A 20,695-nucleotide genomic window follows, 5' to 3' on the forward strand; every position below is an offset into this window, starting at 1 on the left:
TATTGCATCATCGCAAATGTATCATGAATGTGCAACCTGCTGGGGACCGAACCTACAATGTTTATTTTACAGAATTAACCCGATGGGAGGAAAATAATTTTTTTTCGGTGACGGAGCAGAAAAGGGCTACGAATACCTTTGACCTTTCCTTCATTGATATTTTACATTCTCATGTCAAATAGGTGGGTGATCTGCATATTGGGAGGGGTGGCCCTGGATTTCAACACCAATGCGTGTCTTTGGCTGGTTTTAAAGTGCACCTAGTGCACCGGAGTTAACACCGGTCTCGGCCCAGTTGTTTGGTACGCAACGGTTTGGACCAAATGAAACACACCAACAGCACCAGAGTTGGTTTTTGACCCGACCAAAGTGTGAACGCAACGTAGGAATGCACAGTTTAGTTAGAACAAATCTCTGCATTCTGGAGGTTGGGTGGGTTTGGGTCTGGCGGGAATTGGGTGTAGGGGTCGGGGGGGTTGCTGGGGGGGGGGGGGGGGGGGGGGTTGCTGGGGGGGGGGGGCAGGGTTGCTGCTACTGCCATGGAGCACACAATGCTGATTCTCCACCTAGAGTTAGTCAAGTCCAAGAAAGCCCTGCAACTTTGTGTCCTAGGTGTGCGTGGGTTAGTCAGATGGCAAAGCAGATTTCATCAAATAATAATGGAACCCCATGGTGGTGCTGGATGCTTGCACGTATACACACACACACACACACACACACACACACACACACACACACACACTCTTGTATTTGTTACCTTCTTGAGACCTTCTTGAGACGACCCTTTTTAGATGTATAGAAATTTGTGTTTACAACATTAATAATAAATAAATACTATACAAATATAAAAACGCTTGTGAAAAATGAGTTTGAACTTCACAAGAAAACGATCCCAAAGAGGGACAAGCGGTAGGAAACGGATGGATGGAACTTAGAATTTTTGAAAAATTTGTAATTTTAGTCAACGCAAGTCAAAAAGAAAAACTGAACATTTGTGCAATGTTGTGATAAAAGTTGGAATTTTACTCAATAACAGTCGGAATTTTCCAAGAAAAGCCTAAAATGTTGGCAATTTTATGAAAAGAGACGTAATTTTACTCGACAAAAGTCACAATTTTATAAGACAACTTTTAAATGTTGGCAATATTACAATTACAGATGTCCGATAATGGCTTTTTTGCCGATATCCGATATTCCGATATTGTCCTACTCTTAATTACCGATTCCGATATCAACCGATACCGATACATACAGTCGTGGAATTAACACAAATTTGTTGTGATGCCTCGCTGGATGCATTAAACAATGAAACAAGGTTTTCAAAAATAAATCAACTCAAGTTATGGAAAAAATGCCAACATGGCACTGCTATATTAATTATTGAAGTCACAAACTGCATTTTTTTTTAACATGCCTCAAAACATCCATCCATCCATCCATCTTCTTCTGCTTATCTGAGGTCGGGTTGCTGGGGCAGCAGCCTAAGCAGGGAAGCCCAGACTTCCCTCTCCCCAGCCACTTGGTCTAGCTCTTCCAGAGGGATCCCGAGGCGTTCCCAGGCCAGCCGGGAGACATAGTCTTCCCAACGTGTCCTGGGTGTTCCCCCTGGCCTCTTACCGGCTGGACGTGCCCAAAATACCTCAAAACAGCAGCTTGGAATTTGGGACATGCTCTCCCTGAGAGAGGATGAGAAGGTTGAGGTGGGCGAGATTGGGGGGCGGGGGGTGTAGGGGGTAGCAGGGAATAGTGCTGCAAAGGGTTCTAGGTATTGGTTCTGTTGTGTTTATGTTGTGTTACGGTGCGGATGTTCTCCCAAAATGTGTTTGTCATTCTTGTTTGTCATGGGTTCACAGTTTGGCCCATATTTTTAACGGTGTTAAAGTTGTTTATACGGCCACCCTCAGTGTGACCTGTATGGCTGTTGACCAAGTATGCGTTGCATTCTCTTGTGTGTGTGTGAAAAGCTGTAGATATTATGTGACTGGGCCGACACGCAAAGGCAGTGCTTTTAAGGTTTATTGGTGATCTGTACTTCTCCATACGTCCGTGTACCACTTCGTACAGCGGCGTTTTAGTCATAAATTTTACTTTTACTTTACGTTTACATTTTAAAGCATTTATCGGCCGATAATATCGGACTGCTGATATTATCGGAAATCTCTAATTACAATAATAACCTGAATTTTAATTGGCAAAATTAGGAAACACCCTAAATTTGATAGATTTCACCACCAGGGGTGCAAATGAGACATTCTCTATTAGATGCAATCCTTTTCTGTATTGGGACCATGATTTATGTCCTACCTTGTTCACCGGTCCTCATATGGAAGCTACTTTTCCTTGTTGATGTGTCAAGAAGGGTAGAAATACAAGAACACGCACGCACGCACACACACGCACGCACACACACACACACACACACACGCACACACACACACACACGGTAAAGCAAAGTCCCAAAGCAGACACCAGTCATCCTCTTGATTTAATCCGGACATAGTCATTCTCTTTTACGTCATACACTTATGTGTCTGTGTGTGTGTGTGCGTGTGTGTGTCTGTGTGTGTGCGCGCGCGCGTGTTTGTGAATGAGCGTGAACAGTCAACACACTGCCACAGACGCCCGCATGCACACTTTCTGCTGTAATAGCCCCCGTTTGGCGGCGCGTCATGTTTGTGCGTCAAATAAGGGAAGTATGAGGCGAGCTGTGGGTAAAGCACTCACAGACACTTGCATCCACTTACACAACTTTAACCCCACGTTGGAAAGGCCACTTAAATTTCACTTATTAAAAGACACAAAAAGATCAGAGTTGTGACACCCGACATCAGTGTTAATCACAGAGGAAGTGGGCACGGTCTTTAACAGACATTATTCCTAAAGGACATTTTTTGTTTTTTAAAAAGTACGATTCACACACACACACCCACACACTTACACACACTGTTAATGGTGGGTAGATGGCTTCAGTAGTTTTATATCCATATTGAAAACGTCTTTATGCTCCCTAAGAGAGGCCAAAGGTCAAGCGCACGCTAACCTGGAAGCCCTTTTCAAGAAGGAGTGCAGATATACACAAAACATATGTTTGGTTTCTCTGTAGCTATGTTCCTACATTGTTGATAAAAATCATTGTTACAGTGTATTAATTATTGTTACCGGTGGTAATGCCACCATGATACAACAGTTATATTATAATCCTTAAACACAGTAAGAGTGAAACTCAATGTATTAATCACTGAATGAAAAACTGGGAGTGGGATTAAATAAATTATCTTCTTCCCACTCCCTTTCAGGCAAAACTGGATCATCATGCTTACATACTGTACGTTACCTTTTGCATTATATTAATTTATATTATTATGTGTTGTCTACCTCGTATTTTTTTTTTTTTTTTGTAATTGCCTGAAATAAATGAATAAATGTCATGTCCTCATGTGTCATGTCTATTTATTTTTTTGGGACTATAATGTGCAATAATGTTATATGTGTATATGTATAAATATATATATATATATATGTGTGTATATATATATATATATATACATATGTGTGTGTGTGTATGTATGTATATATATATACATATATATATATATATATATATACATATATATATGTATATATACAGTATATATATATATACACATATATATATACACATATATATATATGTATATATACAGTATATATATATATATATATATATATATATATATATATATATATATATATATATATATATATATATATATATGCATATGTATGGATATGTGCATGTGTTTGGCTATATACATGTATATAGATACATATATTATTTTTTATCTTTTTTTTAAATATTTTTTTACTATTTATATTACCAAATTATTGTGTATGCACTTTCGGGGATCTGCTCCGATTTTGTTGTTCTTTGAACCTGTTCACTGTAATAATGACAATAAAACTCTTTTCTATTCAATTCTATTCTAAATGATTAAAAAAAAAAGAAAAACGTGTTAGACAATGTTTTAGCTTTCACTTATGGCAAGAAGGTCAAACGCCATCTAGCACACCTAAAAACTTGTCTCAATATAAGAAACGAAACATATTCAACAAGAAGACAGGACGAACCAAGTCAAGCTACTACTTCTAAAAATCAAATATGCTCCAATTAACGACTATATTTAATGAACTGCAATTAACTCCCCTAATAAAAAAAAAAGCTGTGGCTGTAGGCAACCTCCCGATGTACTTTTTAATTTTTTTAGATGAATGACAGTAGTAGCTGCATGAGGTGGTCAGCATCCAGTAGCTCGGTTTACCTCTACAATTTGTGTTACACTTGTATTGCTGTTGTTTACATCGGCCTTATTATTGCTGACTGAGCAGTTTGCTCATCACCGCTGTAATGTCTTTTTTTTTTTGAGTTAATTAATTTCGAACACAACATTCCAAAAAGAAAAAAATCTACACAATTCAAACAAAAAAGCATTGCCAATACAATATTGTCAACTACAAAAACAATAGTGATATTAAAAGCACATTTAATAAAAACAAAAACATGGTGTGTGTCCGAGAAGGAGCAGGAAGAAGCAAAGGTTTATAATGTCCTCGAATTGAGTTAGAACTTAGTACCTTGCAGAACAATATTTAGTGTATACATTGGTTGTGTTCCTGCTGTGTTGTGAAAGGCACATTTTCCTTTCCACTTTCTCATTCACTCCAAATCATTATGAACATACAATGTAAACATAAGTATTTATTTACATTAAAAATGCACTGTAACATCACAACAAATGACGCTATCCTTTTAATTCACAGTAAAATACTGTAAACTGCAAACAAGTAATGCACTAGCAGTTTGCTGGAAAATTTACAATGAAGATTTTTTTACAGAGTAAAACACACAATTTCTGAATGTCGCCCGCTTCCAATTAATATTTTTGGCGATTTTTTTTTTCAATTTGAATGTTAATAAAATGACAATACAATATTTACAATAGGTCTTGAGCCAAACAAATATGAACAAATACCTACACTACAAGCGTGCTTTTTCTTTAGCTTTTTTTAAAAATATGATACTTTTATGTAAATACAGCCACAAAGGAATAGATAAGAGAGGAAAAATGCAATGGCAACACATTAAACGGGTTCATGAAGAATATTTACTGCGTGTTTAGAATCCCCTGGTTGTGCCTTTCACGGCAGAAGGTTAGGGTTTGATTCCCGCCCAGGCAAGGAAAAATGATAACGTAAACAATAAGCCATTTCAGTGATAGACTATCCCTGACAGGGCTTGACTTCTTTTTGCAATTGTTTGACAGCTATACGCTGAAAAAATATATTTGTGAACTGATACTGTAAAACACAGGACGTGACAATCGGTTATTGCAACGTGGAAAAGGTGCAGAATTTAAAAAAGTTCCGCTTCATTCTATTCCTTTTCGGACATGATGAATTGTGTGTGGTTATGTGATGCACTGTGATGCCATTTATAACATTACCAATATTTATTATGGGGAAATGTATCTACTAATTTAAGAATAATGTAAAACAATTAAGTAATTTACATGCAAGGAAAATATATTTGTGGCAAAATGTGAGGCTTGTGGTGCAGAGTGCCTTGTTTAATACTGCAAAAAAAATAGGAGGGAAGGCTGGCGAAGAATTGTGCCAGAAGGTCGAGCCTCAAGTGGATTGTGCGTACGAGTGCTGCACCTGTCATATCGCTTTATGGTCTTGTCTACAAACTAAAAACAAGACAGTTTACTTTTAACTGATTGTTAGTCAGGGGCTTAAGTATATACTAGATATATGTGTGTCTGTGTGTATGCAAATACACATTCCTGCTGGTCAGGGTGGTGTTAAGGATGTAAACATCAACCCGCGTGTTATTATTCTGTCAAAAACATACGCCAGCATCTCAGGGGGAACCAGTAAAACGGCTTCATTCTGGTTTGGGCTTCAATTTAGTGCCTTCATTCACACACAAACACACACACACATGCACACTACACAACTATAGAAGCAAATGTGAAGAAACACCTTTGACACTCCAACACCACCCTGAGATTTTGGGTTGTTTTGCACTTGCATGCAAGTGAGTGTGTGTGCAATTGTAGTGTATGTGTATGTGTGTGTGTGTGTGTGTGTGTGTGTGTGTGTAAGCAAGACGATAGACAACCCAAGTTGTGCAGCAGCGTGATAGCATGAAGGTATAGACAGTCTCTAACCTCGAGGTGTGCATTTCAACTGGACAAACTGCAGCTGTTCCAATAACTGAGTGCGCTTGTTCATTGTCACAATGCCATAGATCTAACAAATACATAAAAACATGGAGGTTGCACACATCAATACAACACAATTAAAAACCACTTTTTTTTTTTGAAAGGGGGTTGTTTGCAGTTGAATTGCGAGGTTTAACACAGAAAATAAAACACACACACACACATGCAAGGCAGACAATGAGAGTAAAAATGCATACATAAATATATACATCAAGCAGTGGTTCTCAACCTTTTTTCAGTGATGTACCCCCTGTGATTTTTTTTTTTTAATTCAAGTACCCCCTAATCAGAGCAAAGCATTTTAGGTTGAAAAAAGAGATAATGACAACATATAATATGGAACATGTCCACAAAAATGAATAATGCATGGTTGCATTTCTTTTCACAGTTTATAAACTTACATTCATATGTTGTTGAAGTAGTATTCAATAAATATATTTATAAAATATTTTTGAATTGTGGCTATTTTTTAGAATATTTTCAAAAAATCTCACGTACCCTTTGGCATACCTTCAAGTACCCCCAGGGGTACACGTACCTGCCATTTGAGAACCACTGTGATAAAGGCTGGGATTTTATTCTGAAGGCATACATATTGTAGGGAAACAAATCAAGACAGAGCAAGGGGGTGTGCTGGGAGGAAGACATCCAAAAGTTTTGCTTACCTGGTGAGAGAGCTTCGCGCTGAATGGTGCTGGGTGTCCGGGCGTGAAGGGTGGCGTGGCTCCAGCCGGGACGGGGCTGATCCTGGAGCGGGCAGGGCTCGGCAGGGTAAGGGTCCAATCGCCGGGACTCGGAGCTCTTTTCCGAACCTGTGTCTGCAGGGGGACATCTTTCTGGTTAAAATAGTCAAAACATGCACGTTGCGCTTATATCCTATAGTGCTCTAATTTGACAAAATGGCATTTCATTGATGTTCGCCTGGGTGCAGTTTTAGAACTGACCTTAAATAAACAGCAGGGGGGAGGAATTCCAAAAATCACATTGCAAACCCAAAAACTTTTCAAATTTCGATTATTAAAGCTTGCATTAAAAACTCACTTTAAGCTGGAAAATAATACAAACCCAAACAAGTGAGGACTTTTATAAAAGCCTGCAGGTCATCGCTTCTGCTCGCTACGCAGGTCTTCTTCTGCTGTGACTTCATCCAGCATTAACCTATAATTGTATTTTTTTTGGGACATATGTATGTATGTATATATGTATATTTCTGTATGTGTGCTCGTCATGCACACAGCAGAAGGAGCTCCGGTGCACGGCGCACCTCCAGCTGCTTCTCTCTCACTGCAGCCGGACGCGCAATGCACGCTGGATTTGTAGGTTGTACAGCGCCCCCTTTCTGTCACACAAGCACACACTCAGGCGCCCTCTTGCCAAGTATTTCTTGGACTTTGGGTCACCTTATACGTGAGCATGAAAACTTTTATGAGATTTTTCAGCATTAATACTGCAGTTAAAGGCACTAAATGGGAATTTATGGAGACTTTAGGTGTCTAAAAAGTGGCTTGCCCTGCAACTAAAATTTTATGAATCCTAGTTCTATACCAGGGGTGCCCAAACTTTTTTCCTCCAAGGGCCAAAGTGAAAATGTGACTTTAAGCATGCAGCTGCACATGAAGTGAGTAGTGGAGGTCATCACGTTTGATGGATGGCAACTTGTTGGACATGCAATCACTGATTGTGCGAGTTTAAAAGAGCATGACCATGCATCACACGTTGGTGGGCCAAATAGAACAATGTGGCCCCGCGAGCCGCCATTTGGACACCGCTGTTCTTTACATAAAGTTAAACGCCTGGAAGAGGGCTCAGGGCCATATTGGAATGAGAAAAACTTCCAATATTGAACGTTTGAATACAATATTTGGCTTGTATTGATGTTGGTGTGCTTTTAGAGTTGATCATGTAGTACAGACCTGGGCAAATTAAGGTCCGGGGGCCACGTGCGGCCCATTAAGCTTTTCAATCAGGCCCGCTGGACATTCCCAAATATTTTTTTTTAACCTTTAATATGGAAAGTGTAGCTGCCATTATCATGTGCAGTGATGTTTTCAAATTACCAATAGTCTTGAACTACACAACATATTTCAATGGTTGGAATGTGCGCTTTAGTATGATATTTTAGTGCCTAGTGTTGTCCTGATACCAATATTATTTTGATACTTTTCGGTACTTTTCTATACTTTTCTAAATAAAGGGGATTAGAAAAAATTGATTTTAATAAAAAAATCATAGGGTGTGGCGGACTGGGATTTTTCAGAGGCGGTATGGTACCGAATATGATTTATTAGTATCGCGGTATGATACTAATACATGTATACCATGCAACCCTACTAGTTACGATGGTAATCTACGTCACAGTAGCTTAGACGAGGCACCAGGCAGTGTGGGTAGGAAGTGTTTTCACATAGCCTGAAATGTGGGTGTCAGGGACAGACGTGGAAGGAGATTTTTACAAGAAAGTTCTAAAGCTTATTGATATATCACATGTATCAGATTGTAGATGTTTTTTTGTTTTTTAACCTTCACGTTCATATTTCGCTGTTTGTTGCATTTGGCCTGATTGTAAAATATGTCGATTGAGAGGCGGTGTGACGTTCATATGTTCTCAATATTCAAAGTTTTATCGTTCATAGAAAAAAATGTAATTCCATTTCGTTTTTATGGCGGTCTGTCATAACATTGCTTTGCATTCAATCAGACTTTATTGTAAGGTTTTGTGTTAGTTTTCCTATAAATAGTTAAACCGGCCCCCCAGACACATTGTTTTCTCTAAATAATTGCCCAGGCATGATGTAGAATATGGATGGATGGATGGAATATAAATTAAAATAAGAAATATAATAACAACATGATTTTTTCCCCCTCCATTTGAATCTGAACCTGCTCGTGACGTACCCTCACTACAAAAATATTATTGTATGTACCTTGTTTCATTAAAAATGATTACAAGCAAGTATCATCTTTTTTTTGTTTGTTTTTTTGTTTTGCGAAGTGCCGGTAACCAAGAGAGCCGCGAAAGAAGTACAATAAACACTCACCCTGGAACGGCCCCCCCGACCCCCACCCACACCTCTCCAGCAACAAAGCTGGGGAACTGCACATCTTTTCCAGTAAAAAAAAAAAAAGTGCAGAAAAGTGGTGTAAAGTGCACGTGCAGGACTGTCCGAGAAAGTAAAAGTGGAACTAAACTTGCGTGGGAGTTTTTCAAATAGGATTTAGATGACAAAGTCAGCGAAAAGGGGTGATAAGTGATATTTTAAAGATGCGGCATCTCATTTCCATGACAACTACATTCGAGCGTCAGAATGACAGCGTATAAAAGTACGACATTCACTGTTATTATCATTATTAATAATTATATCAAGATATTATTCATTGATGATTGACTTACTTTGCTGTGGCGGTTCCGTCTTTACTTGCGATGACAAGCTCGCATCAAATATCCTTTTCCCCGTCCGCAATAATCACCGAGAAATGTTGAATATGTAAAAAAAAAAAACACAAAACAAAAACAAAGTAATAATGTAAAAAACAGTTTCCTTTCTGCTTCTTTTTTTGTTAGTGAAAGTGGTTTTCGAAAGGAGAAATAAGAAGACTGAAGTGGTGGTGAGAGGCTGGGTGTCGTCCCCGTGAAACCGATATCGCCACTTTGCAAAGTGTAGCAGTTTGTTTGTGCGCGCCGTCTGAAGGGAGAAAGTCAAATAGTGCATTTTATGTGGGCTCAGCCTCCACTAGAGCGCCTGGTATTCGCTACGTCAATGTGACGCCATGGGTTAGGTGACGTCACCGAGCAAAACTCTCTCACTTTTCTCGCGCGCGCAGAGGAGCAGAGCGAGGGAGGCAGCCAGGGCCGGTTGGTTTGATGGTTGCAGTTAGACAGGGAACACTTTGCCGACACGCAGGGAGATCCGATAGGCGGTCGGGCTCGTCTGTCACTTCCTGTAGTTTTTAGAAGCCACCTAGCCATCCCTTTTTTCGAACGCTTATCCCTGTCAGGGTCGCGGAGTTGGGGGGCTGGAGCCTATCCCGGGTACGCCTAGGGCAGTGTTTTTCAACCACAGTCTGGTGTGCCGCGGGAGATTATGTAGTTACACCTATTTGGGTTAAAAATAATTTTTGCAAACCAGTAATTATAATCTGTAAATAATGTGCCGTTGTTGAGTGGTTGGTGCTGTCTAGAGCTCGGCAGAGTAACTGTGTAATACTCTTCCATATCAGTAGGTGGCACCCGGGAACTAATTGCTTTGTAGATGTCGGGAACAGGCCGTGTGAGAATACGATGGTTTGTCAGGATCACAATATACAGACAACAGCGGGAGGCAGTGTGAAGGTAAAAAGGTATCTAATGCTTGAACAAAACAAAAAAAATAAGCTGAGTGCCCCTAGGAAAAGGCTTTAAAGCTTAGGGATGGCTATGCAGAACAAAACTAAAACTGAACTGGCTACAAAGTAAAGAAAAACAGAATGCTGGACGACAGCAAAAACTTACAATGTGTCCACAAAGTACATCCGTACATGACATAACAACAATGTCCACACAAAGAAGGATAGCAACAGCTGAAATAGTCTTGATTGCTAAAACAAAGCATGGTGCGGGGAATAGTGCTCAAAGGAAGACATGAAACTGCAACAGGAAAATACCAACAGAACAGGAAAAGCCACAAAAATAGGAGCGCAAGACACTGCACACAGGAAAACACCAAAAAACAAAAACAAAGTCACGGCGTTATGTGACAGGTCAGGACCATACTTTGAGACAAGTATAGTGAATGCATGGTTGGTTATGGTTTAAATTCATATTCAACAATTGCGATGACAAGTTTTTATTGTCAATAACGAGTTACATTTTTTAATGATTTCTGCTGGTGGTTTGCCCTCGGATTTTTTCAATGAAAAAAATGTGCCTTGGCTCAAAAAAGGTTGAAAAACACTGGCCTAGGGTACACCCTGGTCAAGATATAATCACAGGACCAACAGATGGACCAGGGGTCCATCCATCCATCCATTTCCTACCACTTGTCCCTTTCGGGGGCGCTAGAGCCTATCTCAGCTACAATCGGGCGGAAGGCAGCGTACACCCTGGACAAGCCGCCACCTCATCGCAGACCAGGGGTGTCAAACTCATTTTAGATCGGGGGCCTCAGGGAGAAAATCTACTCCCAAGTGGGCCGGACTGGTAAAATCACTGCACGATAACTCCCTTATGGGGTTGCAAGGGGTGCTGGAGCCTATCTCAGTTGCATTCGGGTGGAAGGCGCCGTACACCCTGGACAAGTCACCACCTCATCACATGGCCAACACAGATAAACAGACAACATTCACACACTTGGGCCAAATTTAGTGCTGTCACGTGGGGGTCGCATCTTTGTGCGGAATTGTTCCTCCAAAGCAACACGGACACTCCGGACGAAAACTTCAAGGTAGGATTTGATTTAATATAGAATACACTGTACTGAACAGACAGAAACAAACGAAAGAACAGCGTGCCGAACGCACGGGAAGCTAAGGCTAACACTTAGCACAGAGTCTAGAACAAGAACATAAACGTGACTGTTGCTTACCGCAAACAAGGAAGCCAGGATAAGTGATCAAAAAGGCAGGCGTAAATATTGTCTCTTGATTAGACACAGGTGTGTCCCAAACAGAGGCAGGTGCAAATCATAAGTAACCATAGTGACAAAACAAACACGGAAGTGCAACCAGGAACTAAAGAAGTCCAAAACTAACAGAACATACCGTATTTCCTTGAATTGCCGCAGGGCATATAGTATGCGCCTGCCTTGAATTACTGCCGGGTCAAACTCGCTTCCCAAAATAATTAACGCATGCTTAGTATTACCGCTTGGTCAAACTTGTGACGTTACGAGTGACACTTCCCCTGTCATCATTTTCAAAATGGAGGAGGCTGATTTCAAAACCGGTAATTTGAAATTGCATAAAAGGAAGAAGAAGAAGAGCTATTCAGTAGGATTTAAGGTCCAAGCTCACATCAAACTCAAATTTTTACTGCATACCTTTGGTAAGTGCCGGAGTGAGAAGAGGTCTTGAAATAATTAGTGCATGCTTACTTTTACCGCATGCCTTTGGTAAGCGCAGGAGTGAGAAGAGGTTTTAAATTAATTAGCGCCCCAGCGGCAATTCAAGGAAATACGGTAACTAAACTAAACATGATCCGGACGACGGATCATGACAAGTGCTGTCAATCAATCTATCTCCAGGTGCATGGTTTTGGAGGTGGGAGGAAGCCGGAGTACCCAGAGGGAACCCACGCAGTCACGTGGAGAACATGCAAATTCCACAGAGAATCCCCAGGATGGTCTCCTGCTGGCCCCACTATTGACTGGACTCTCACTATTATGTTAGATCCACTATGGACTGGACTCTCACAATATTATGCTAGATCCACTCGACGTCGATTGCACCGGTCGCCCAGTGGGGTCCCCACATCAGCGGTCCCCAACAAGGTTTCTCATTGTCTCATTGAGTTGAGTTTTTTCTCTGCCTGATGTGGGATCTGAGCCGAGGATGTCGTTGTGGCTTGTGCAACCCTTTGAGACACTCGTGATTTAGGGCTATATAAATAAACATTGATTGATTGATATTGTTTTAGGTTAGTTTTATTCTTCTTCTAATCATAATCAACAAATCAGGGCAAACTCGTTCAACGATCTTGAAAATGCTCAGGTAAAAAGTATGAAATCGGTAATTTGGCCTCGTGTTTACTTACCCCTATCATAGCAGTATGCAATATTGCTGTAGTGTTCAAGCCCTAAAGCTAGTTAATCAATCAAAATGTAGTTTTATAGCCCATAATCACACGTGTCTCAAAGGGCTCTGTAGGCTCAGCTTTAAGCCCACTGGCGGGAAAGGAAAAACTTAAAAGACCCCAGCTGGAGAAAAAGAAGGAACCCTGAGAAGGGACCACAGAGGTAAGGACCCCCGTGAATGGTTATGATTATTGAATTGTTACAACAATAGATAATGTGAGTGTCCAATCCACCGAGCAGCCGACAGATAGTCATAGGTCAGCTACACTCACAGCTGTGCATTGAAGCGTAATCCATCCTGGGTCAGAACTCTGGTTAGCTTGCACTTCATCCTGACCGGTAACTCTCCAGAAATTATTTGTGGACTTGTGGTTTTATCTCGAGGGAAGAGAGAGGGGCGGGGGAGGGCATAGCAGAAAAGTAGCAGATCAACTGGTCTAAAAGAGATCTAGCTTAAAGCTAGAATATATAAATGAGTTTCAAGGCGGGACTTGAATGCTTCTACTAAGGTAGTATCTGTAAAATAATACTGATAACTTATTCTTATCCTGTCAAGAGGACACTAAATCTCCCTCGTACATTCCCACCAGGGGAACACCATGGCCAGCTGTGACACATCATCCCTCCAACAGGTCCTTTGCATGCCTGTCAAAATTTGCATTTTGAAATAAGGGAGATTTTCCAGATGAAAAGGAAAACATTGTTCCACTATCCTCCCAAAGCTCATGGCATAATTAGGTGTACGGACTGCAACCGAATGCTAATTTCGGATCCCCACCTTAAAAACATTTTCCACATTTTTTTTCATCTATTTATGTGAAAAGTTTTTTTTAATAATTTTTTGTTGAAACTTGAATTTACTTCGATGCATGCTTTGTACTACGAATCCATTGGAAATCTATTGTTCGATATAGTCTCCCTAACACTTCACTTCGATCCCATTGCAACTGTTTACCAGCAGAGCACCGGGGACAATTAATGAAAACATTTCATTCATTAATTGACATTTGCGAGTATTGCGAATACGGCGTTCTATGCACAAGGCGTGATCCGCGTATAGGGAAAAACATCCCCGATTAGTAAAGACCTGAACTCCTGGGGAAAGGCTATTAATTCAAAGGGTCCAATTCACCACTTTACTGCCATGGTCTCAGATTTGGAGGTTTCACGGTTTTGTTAAGAATGCTACAATGTAAGAAAAGGAAGGATGCTTAGTACGGTCACCACTATGATTCATAAACATTGTTTCCAGTAGTTGTTCTCGGTATACTCCATAAATCAAGATTATGTTCTTGATGTTGGGATCAGATATTGAACATTTTCTGTCCGATACAAGTCAAATCTGACTTTTTCAGATGACCAGTGAATGGACACTGGCACTAAATCAGAGGGAGGCACTGACACACAAACAGAAAAACATAAAGGCTGGTAATGAAGCCATCTGAATAGTCAAAAAAATAAATATAACAACTTCAAAACTTGAACTTGGTTTCAGGTTGATGACACTGTAAGTATGTAATATTCAACTTGTGGAATGGATGGCTTGCGATGACCTACACATACTGGAACCCTCCAAATTTAAATAATTAGTTTTTTTGCAGGAAGTGCCTAAAAACAACATTGAAGTTCAAAAAGCCGTGTCTTTAAAGCAGGTCCAGAACCCTCCTGTTGTACAAAATGACGAAACCGCAAAGAACACACGAGTGGTTTGGCACCTGCATTGGGCGATAACATGACATCAATATATTTCAAGTCAGGTAATTGATAGCAATTAAAATCAGTTTAATAAAACGGTCCTTTTTTTTACTTTTTACGTCGCAAGATCGAGAAGTTATGAAGCAAGGTTGGTTGCATGAACAAAGGAGCTCGTTCTTTGGTAACCGAGCAATGCAGGAAGTGGGAGTGACATGCTAACAGCCAATCAAGTAACAACATCAAACATCACGTTTGGTCGCACCATTTTGTTGCCTGGCAGATGATTCTTTGCATTGAGTGAGAAGAGAAACTAAAAATGAGTGCTAAAGAGAGCAAATAAATTGTGGACAGTATGGCATTCTCCACAGTATAGCAGTTTTTTGCATTTTTTTTCCAAAGGACCGTAGTCAGACCAATGTGGTCCTTAAATTAAAGACACTCGTTCCCACCAAGACTGGTACTACCACAGCACTTTTAGCCACGCTCACCTTTTAGAGCACAGCTGTAAGTTCCCGACACTAAACCTGCACAAAATAATTTTTATCTTTATGTTCACATTTTCAGAATTTGCACACTTTATTAAGAATTTCTTAAATATTCCTTATTTTTGCACCTTTATTTCAAGAGGTTATTTGTAAGTGTTCAATGTAATTTGAGAATTTGGTTTACATTGATTTAGTATTTTCCAAGGTTGTGTTGACATTTCCTTTACTTTCTGCCTTGACAGCTGAGGGGACTATAATCAGAGGAAGGCTATGTTTGAAATCAAAATGTCTACAGTTACTATGTTTTTCTCCGAGTTCTTATTTTCCATAGGTCATAAAACATATCAACAATTATCAATATAGACTGAAATAAACCACTTATATCGTGACACGCTTTTTTTGCCATATCGCCCAGCCCTACTTGTCACCTAATCAATCAATCAATCAATCAATCAATCAATCAATCAATCAATCAATCAATCAATCAATCAATCAATCAATCAATCAATCAATCAATCAATCAATCAATCAATCAACCAATCAATCAATCAATCAATCATCGTTCTGCGTATTCATTTGAAGATCCTCTATTTAGAAAGCTTGATAATTTGGTTTCATTTTGGTTTTCATTTGTTTTCACTTAAACCCCAATTTTACTTCTAAGTAAAATGAAATAAATACAAATAAATGTGTCCGTCTATCTGTGTTGGCCCCTGAAGAGGTGGAAGATGGATGGATGGATGGAAGGAAATAAATGCTTTTTTTTATAAAAAAAACCCCCACCTTTGCTGTCCTTAAAAAAAACAATGCATTCCTATTATCCAGTAGGAATGCATGTTTGATGTTTATGATATGACTAAAAAGGGACAAGCGGATGGAAATGGATAGATGGATGATGCAGTTAAAAATGTGACCCTGTAGAGCAGGCATGTTAAACTGGTTTTCATTGAGGGCCACATCGCAGTTATAGTTGCCTTCAGAGGGCCACTTTTAACAGCGAATAATATACAGTATGAACATAAATGTGTATATATAAAACGTGTATAAATGTCTCTTTTTACATACGCTGTACAAAACCAAATAATTAGATTGAACTGTAAAAAACTGGTAGCTCAGTCGCCACAATTTTACCGTGATATTTGCAGGTTTTTTTTTTTTCTTACAGCATATTAAATTAAAAAAAATACATGGAATTAAATGGAATGGAAAAACGGTACCACTGTTATTTTTCATGTAAAAATGTATGCAAGTTTTTTATACTGTACAATCTATGGTCGTTGTGTTTTATAGTGTACTATTACTTTATATTGAAAGTTAATTTTACAGTAAAAAATGTTACTATACATTTTTTACATGAACAGTTTGTTGCAATATTTGCTTTGAAATCCAAAGTCAAACAGATATTTAAGTATTTATCTTTATTAGAACAAAAACATTGTTTTCAAATGCATGATGATATATTTTGTTTTATTATTAGAGATGATTAAAGTGTAAATACATGTAATTGTACAAAGTACATATGTTTTTCGTATTACATCAGAGGGGTTAGTGCGTCTGCCTCACAATACGAAGGTCCTGCAGTCCTGGGTTCAAATCCAGGCTCGGGATCTTTCTGTGTGGAGTTTGCATGTTCTCCCCGTGAATGCGTGGGTTCCCTCCGGGTACTCCGGCTTCCTCCCACTTCCAAAGACATGCACCTGGGGATAGGTTGATTGGCAACACTAAAAATTGGCCCTAGTGTGTGAATGTGAGTGTGAATGTTGTCTGTCTATCTGTGTTGGCCCTGCGATGAGGTGGCGACTTGTCCAGGGTGTACCCCGCCTTCCGCCCGATTGTAGCTGAGATAGGCGCCAGTGCCCCCCGCGACCCCGAAAGGGAATAAGCGGTAGAAAATGGATGGATGGATGGATTTATTAAGAGGGCTTCACCGTGGCAGACTGGTTAGTGCACCTGGGGATAGGTTGATTGGCAACACTAAATGGGCCCTAGTGTGTGAATGTGAGTGTGAATGTTGTCTGTCTATCTGTGTTGGCCCTGCGATGCGATGAGGTGGCGGCTTGTCCAGGATGTACCCCGCCTTATGCCCGATTGTAGCTGAGATAGGCGCCCCCCGCGACCCCAAATGGGAATACGCGGTAGAAATGGATGGATGGGTGGCATTTATTAAGAAAAAATAACTTACTTTATTTACACATAATATTTCCAAGCTTGAGCAATACGGTGGAAGAGGGGTTAGTGCATCTGCCTCACAATATGAAGGTCCTGAGATAGATAGATAGATAGATAGATAGATAGATAGATAGATAGATAGATAGATAGATAGATAGATAGATAGATAGATAGATAGATAGATAGATAGATAGATAGATAGATAGATAGATAGATAGATAGATAGATGGATGGATGGATGGATGGATGGATGGATAGATAGATAGTACTTTATTGATTCCTTCAGGAGAGTTTCTTTAGGAAAATTAAAATTCCAGCAGCAGTGTACAGAGTTGAGATCAATTTAAAAAGTAAAAAGTAAATAATGGGGGCATGAATGGAAACAAAATAGAAAAATATTACAATAAGAATAAAAATAAAAATCAACAATGAGAATAAAAATATAACAGCAAAATAAGAATATAAGAAGAGAAACTAGGCAGTAGTGACCATGTTATGAAAAAGTATTGCACTGTTGTTGTTTTGCATCCCCTGTAATCCAAGTGCTCCGGCCCCCTCCCAAGAGAGGAGTTGTACAGTCTAATGGCGTGTGGGACAAAGGAGTTTTTTAGTCCTGGGTACAATCCTCGGGTCGGGATCTTTCTGTGTGGAGTTTGCAAGTTCTCCCCTTGACTGAGTGGTACCCTCCGGGTAATCCGGCTTCCTCCCACTTCCAAAGACATGCACCTGGGGATAGGTTGATTGGCAACACTAAAAAAATTGGCCCTAGTGTGTGCATGTGAGTGTGAATGTACCCTGAAAGGGACAAGCGGTAGGAAATGGATGGATGGATGGATTTTTTTCAGGGGCCACACAAATTGACGTTTGACACCTTTGCTGTATTTATTATTCTTTACAATAAAAAAAATGTACTTGAAATGAACATTGATTTAAATCGTCAGGAAAGAAGAGGAAGGAATTTAAAAGGTAAAAAGGTATATTTGTTTAAAAATCCTAAAATCAATTTTAAGGTTGTATTTTTTCTCTAAAATTGTCTTTCTAAAAGTTATAAGAAGCAAAGTAAAAAATAAATGAATTTTTTTAAACAAGTGAACACCAAGTCTTTAAAATATTTTCTTGGATTTTCAAATTCTATTTGAGTTTTGTCTCTCTTAGAATCAAAAATGTCGAGCAAAGCGAGACCAGCTTGCTGGTAAATAAATAAAATTTAGAAAATAGAGGCAGCTCACTGGTAAGTGCTGCTATTTGAGCTATTTTTAGAACAGGCCAGTGGGCTACTCATCTGGTCCTTACGGGCTACCTGGTGCCCGCGGGCACCGCGTTGGTGACCCCTGCTGTAGAGCTTCTAACCAAACCTATGCAGAGTGAAATATCTCATTCGGCGGACACAACAAACACACAATTAAATATCCCCCCTGTATGGAGCAAAAAAACCCAAAAAACAAGCAACCAATCACGTGGCGCGTATTATTCCGACAGCTCCTAATTTTGGCCAATGACAAGCGTGGGTGGGAGGAGAAAGCCTTGACGCACTGAGGCTCGTGATTGACGCAGGCTTTGTTGCTAATTTTAGCAGCTGGCAGACGGAGGCTGGAGGTTGAAAGGGAGTCCATTCATTGTACCGGGGCGGGCGCTACTATTTCAGCGGCAGCAATTGTGATCGAGCCAAGCCAAATATAGTCCTAGACAGGTATTTTTAGCCTTGCAGCGTGTCCCCGTTCTTCACTCGACCTGAAGTTGATACGGGATACCGCTTCTTAAAGTGGCTCCACGCGCTCGGCTTCTCACACGGTCAGCTGACGTGACGCCTCCGTCATTATTCAGAGTAAACACAATAATCAGATTAAAAGTACAGCGGCTGTCCAGGAGAGGAACCACGAGATAAGTGCTGGGAACGCGGCTCCGTTCGCCAGGCAGACACACTCGGCAGGTTTGTGAACGACCACCAGCCCAAAGCCGCTTCAGAGTAATGAGGAGAGGAGAAGTCTCAAGCTGAGCATCAACATAGTGACTTGTCAACAACTCCGATGGAAGTCTTCTACTGGCTGCTTGAAGTTCTGTGGAACACCAAACATTATCTACAAAGGCAACGTATCAGAATAGAATAGAATGGACTTTATTGTCATTATATTTGCATATAACGAGATTAAGGACTCCAGCTTAAGGTGCAGTCGTGGGAACAAAACAAAATCAACGCAGGTTGGGCAGTGAAACCAATATTGTATGTTTGGGACAAATTTTGTTCTTTAACATCAATTGAAGCACAAGGTATACTTGCACAACAAAGGGGCGGCATGGCGTAGTGGGTAGAGAGGCCGTGCCAGAAACCTGAGGGTTGCAGGTTCGCCTCCCACCTATTGACATCCAAAAAAGCGCTGCCGTTGTGTCCTTTGGGAGGACACTTCACCCTTGCCCCCGGTGCCGCTCACACTGGTGAATGAATGATGAATGAATGATTGGTGGTGGTCGGAGGGGCCGTAGGCGCAAACTGGCTGCCACGCTTCCGTCAGTCTACCCGAGGGCAGCTGTAGCTACTGATGTAGCTTACCACCACCAGGTGTGAATGAATGATGGGTTCCCACTTCTCTGTGAGCACTTTGAGTATCTAACAATAGAAAAGCGCGATATAAATCTTATCCATTATTATTATTATTATTATTAAAACATAAAAACACTATTTTTGGATGGAAGGGAACAAGCATGATAGAAGCTACCAGATATACCAGAAGCTACATCCACCTTCTCTTGTTTCCAAACAGAAGGCACTCAAAAGCATGACACAATAAACCAAAAAAGGAGCCACATCAAGCCAAAGGTATGAAATTATAAAGGAAGTTTGTAAAATAAAACCAGTAACCACCAGAGGTGGGTAGTAACGCGCTACATTTACTCCCTTACATTTACTTGAGTAACTTTTGGGATAAATTGTAGTTTTTTTGCAACATACTTTTACTTTTACTTGAGTATATTTATAGAGAAGAAACGCTACTTTTACTCCGTTCCATTTATCGCTACTCGCTACTTTTTTTTTATCGATCTATTAATGTTTGTTTTGGTTAATGACAGAGCTTCAAAGTAGAATCTACGCATGCCTGCATTTCACCAATCACATGCAGTCACTGGTGACGTTGGACCAATCAAACAGAGCCAGGCGGTCACATGACCCGACTTAAACAAGTTAAAAAACATATTTGGGTGTTACCATTTAGTGGTCAATTGTACGGATTATGTACTATACTGTGCAATCTACTAATAAAAGTTTCAATCAATCAAAAGTGTAAAGGATCAAAGAAACTTTTTATTTCAACCGTACTTC

At 40.1% G+C, this 20,695-nt stretch overlaps 1 protein-coding gene and 1 long non-coding RNA gene across 3 annotated transcripts in view; one reads left to right on the forward strand and one right to left on the reverse strand.

The window, feature by feature from the left end:
* The window catches only part of nr4a3 (nuclear receptor subfamily 4, group A, member 3), a 48,504-nt gene extending 38,522 nt beyond the window's left edge, over nucleotides 1-9,982 (reverse strand). The window contains exons 1-3 of one of the 2 annotated variants that reach the window (XM_061915699.1): nucleotides 9,655-9,982; nucleotides 6,929-7,081; nucleotides 6,210-6,291 (exon numbers count right to left, since the gene is read on the reverse strand). In XM_061915699.1, coding sequence (XP_061771683.1) covers nucleotides 6,210-6,273 — 64 coding nt within the window. In that variant the 5' untranslated portion in view covers nucleotides 6,274-6,291; nucleotides 6,929-7,081; nucleotides 9,655-9,982. Of the gene's footprint in view, nucleotides 1-6,209; nucleotides 6,292-6,928; nucleotides 7,082-7,328; nucleotides 7,528-9,654 lie in introns of those variants that run through there. The other variant, XM_061915698.1, reaches the window with a different exon arrangement.
* An 8,988-nt stretch (nucleotides 9,983-18,970) lies between these two features.
* Nucleotides 18,971-20,695, forward strand: part of LOC133561413 (uncharacterized) — a 72,799-nt gene continuing 71,074 nt past the window's right edge. Inside the window, exon 1 of the long non-coding RNA XR_009808682.1 lies at nucleotides 18,971-19,309. This is a non-coding gene — a long non-coding RNA (uncharacterized LOC133561413). The remainder of the gene's footprint in view (nucleotides 19,310-20,695) is intronic.

This window comes from Nerophis ophidion, linkage group LG11, assembly GCF_033978795.1.
Source record: "Nerophis ophidion isolate RoL-2023_Sa linkage group LG11, RoL_Noph_v1.0, whole genome shotgun sequence".
NCBI classification, from domain to species: domain Eukaryota; kingdom Metazoa; phylum Chordata; class Actinopteri; order Syngnathiformes; family Syngnathidae; genus Nerophis; species Nerophis ophidion.